At 42.8% G+C, this 2,691-nt stretch overlaps 1 protein-coding gene across 1 annotated transcript in view; it reads left to right on the top strand.

The window, feature by feature from the left end:
• Nucleotides 1–51: 51 nt before the first annotated feature.
• Nucleotides 52–2,691, top strand: part of LOC104986073 (histidine-rich glycoprotein-like) — a 4,077-nt gene continuing 1,437 nt past the window's right edge. Inside the window, exons 1-2 of the mRNA XM_010836513.1 lie at nucleotides 52–298; nucleotides 1,743–1,821. Coding sequence (XP_010834815.1) covers nucleotides 52–298; nucleotides 1,743–1,821 — 326 coding nt within the window. The remainder of the gene's footprint in view (nucleotides 299–1,742; nucleotides 1,822–2,691) is intronic.

The raw sequence follows: 2,691 nt of genomic DNA, 5'->3' as shown, positions 1-2,691 counted from the left end.
GCGGGTCAGAGTGTCACTCTACCCTGCTACTATAATGGAGAAGTCACAAGCATGTGTTGGGGCCGAGGGGCATGTCCTTGGTTTGATTGCGGAACTAACATCATCTGGACTGACGGATACAGAGTCACCTATCGGAGGGATGGACGTTATCAGCTAAATGGAAATATTCGTGGAAGGGATGTGTCTTTGACCATAAATAATGCTGCCGTGTCTGACAGTGGCTTGTATTGTTGCCGAATTGAGGTGAGAGGGTGGTTCAATGACATAAAAACCACCCTAGAGTTGAGGATCAATCCAGGTGAGCTTATCTTCCTACTTCTTTGATCACTTCCTGTGGGTTCCCAGAGATAAGAGTTTTCTGTTTGATATTAAATTTCTTTTCCTTTAGTAGGGAAAGAAAAGTTTCCTATGATCTTGTTTTCTAATAACTCTTCAACTGAATATCTTGTATTTGTGTAGCTGCTGCTGCTGTTCCTCTAAGTCACTTCAGTCGTGTCAGACTCTGTGTGACCCCATAGACGGCAGCCCACCAGGCTCCCCTGTCCCTGGGATTCTCCAGCCAAGAACACTGGAGTGATTGCCATTTCCTTCTCCAATGCATGAAAGTGAAAAGTGAAAGTGAAGTCACTCAGTCGTGTCTGACTCTTAGCGACCCCATACACTATAGCCCACCAGGTTCCTCTGTCCATGGGATTTTCCAGGCAAGAGTACTGGAGTGGGATGCCATTGCCTTCTCCATGTTTTTGTGTAGAGTGAAGTGCTAAGACTAACCTTGATTCAAGACCATAGGCTAGAGGATCTTCCGAGTCAGCAAACTGTCTCCTGAAGCAGTGCTTCAGGAACGCTAGTTGGTTCATTAAAAAGCATTCACTGTTCCACACTGAGATACAGTGAGTATTTTTATAGAGCTGAATTTCTTCTTCTTGAAAATCTGACCTTTTCTCTGAGGTCATTTCTTTGGAGAATTTTCAAATGTTCTTTCTTAACATTTTAAACTCATAGAGAGTTTCACACGTATAAAACAGGTAATATAAGGTCCTGTGTACTGCTGCTACTGCTAAGTCACTTCAGTCATGTCCGACTCTGTGCGACCCCATGACGGCAGCCCATCAGGCCCCACCGTCCTTGGGATTCTCCAGGCAAGAACAATGGATCGGGTTGCCATTTCCTTCTCCAATGCATGAAAGTGAAAAGTGAAAGTGAAGTCGCTCAGTCGTGTCCGACCCTCAGTGACCCCATGGACTGCAGCCTACCAGGCTCCTCCATCCATGGGATTTTCCAGGAAAGAGTACTGGAGTGGGGTGCCATTGCCTTCTCCGAAGGTCCTGTCAGATAGATGTATCATTTGGTTTAGACAACTGTCAACTCAGTTTTGTTGCATATACATTGAAAGAGTCTATATAGTTTCATCCCCTCCCTCTACCCTTGGACTTTTTGAAGCAGAATTCACACCATATCATGGCTCAGCTGGTAAAGAATCAGCCTGCAATGTGGGAGACCTGGCTTTGATGCTTGAGTTGGGAAGATCCCCTAGAGAAGGGAATGGCTACCCAGTCCAGTATTATGGCCTGGAGAATTCCATGAACTCTATAGTCCATGGAGTCACAAAGAGTTGCACACAACTGAGTGACTTTCACTTTACTCACATCATATCATTAAATTGCTGGTTTAAAAATTAAAATTGCCTTATTGCAATATGAGAACGTTTTAATCTCAGTAACTCTTCACTTTTGGCTTTTAAGAATTTTGTGAAATCCAAAATTCTGGGAAGTTTATGTTTTTCTATTTTGATGTAGACACTTTAATTTTTCTTACCATTTGGTGAAAGGAGCAGGTTCTAAAGGATTTTTTGGTTTCTAATGCTTTTTCATAGTAAGTACTCTCCCACTAAAGTTTCTAATGAAAACAGAACCCCAATCAGAGCCTTTATAAGCTAGATCTCTTTTTTAGTTTAAATGAACTTGATATTTCAATTTCATAACTTTTCCTAACTTCATCAAAGATACTTAGCTTATTTGATGAAGGCAAGTAAAATCAGGTCAATTGTGATGCAGAAAATAGCTGACTCTGGGAAAACATCTAGGAGGCAATTTAAGAAAGCCAAAAGATGCTGGTGCTATACACATGTGGTAGGAGGCTGTGTGTGGATAAGAGATTATTTTTGGAGTTGTGAAATTATATGATTGGTCTGGAGGAAGAAAGAAATTAATAGGGGGCATTTATAGTGCTTATAAATTCTTTAATAGATGAATATTTGCAAAGTCACTGCTCTGTCCAGTGGGGAACGGGTTCATAACTGAGCCAAAGTGATTCTCTGCCTCCAACCCAATACTTTACTTAAGTTTTCTTGCACTTTTCAGAGAATGAGCTTACTTTCAACCTCTCTTAGGGCTCTTTCTTGGCAGCTTTTCCTAGCCTTAGTGTCCTAGCTTCTTCCTTAGGAAATATTTACTCCTGCTACTGCTAAGTCACTTCAGTCGTGTCAGACTCTGTGCGACCCCATAGATGGCAGCCCACCAGGCTCCCCCGTTCCTGGGATTCTCCAGGCAAGAACACTGGAGTGGGTTGCCATTTCCTTCTCCAAATGCATGAAAGTGAAAAGGGAAAGTGAAGTCGCTCAGTCCTGTCCTACTCCTAGCGACCCCATGGACTGCAGCCTACCAGGCTCCTCAATCCATAGGATTTTCCAGG

The sequence above is a fragment of the Bison bison genome, unplaced genomic scaffold (genome assembly GCF_000754665.1).
Source record: "Bison bison bison isolate TAMUID 2011002044 unplaced genomic scaffold, Bison_UMD1.0 scf7180017845679, whole genome shotgun sequence".
Taxonomy (NCBI): domain Eukaryota; kingdom Metazoa; phylum Chordata; class Mammalia; order Artiodactyla; family Bovidae; genus Bison; species Bison bison.
This window is presented reverse-complemented; position numbering and strand designations above follow the sequence as displayed.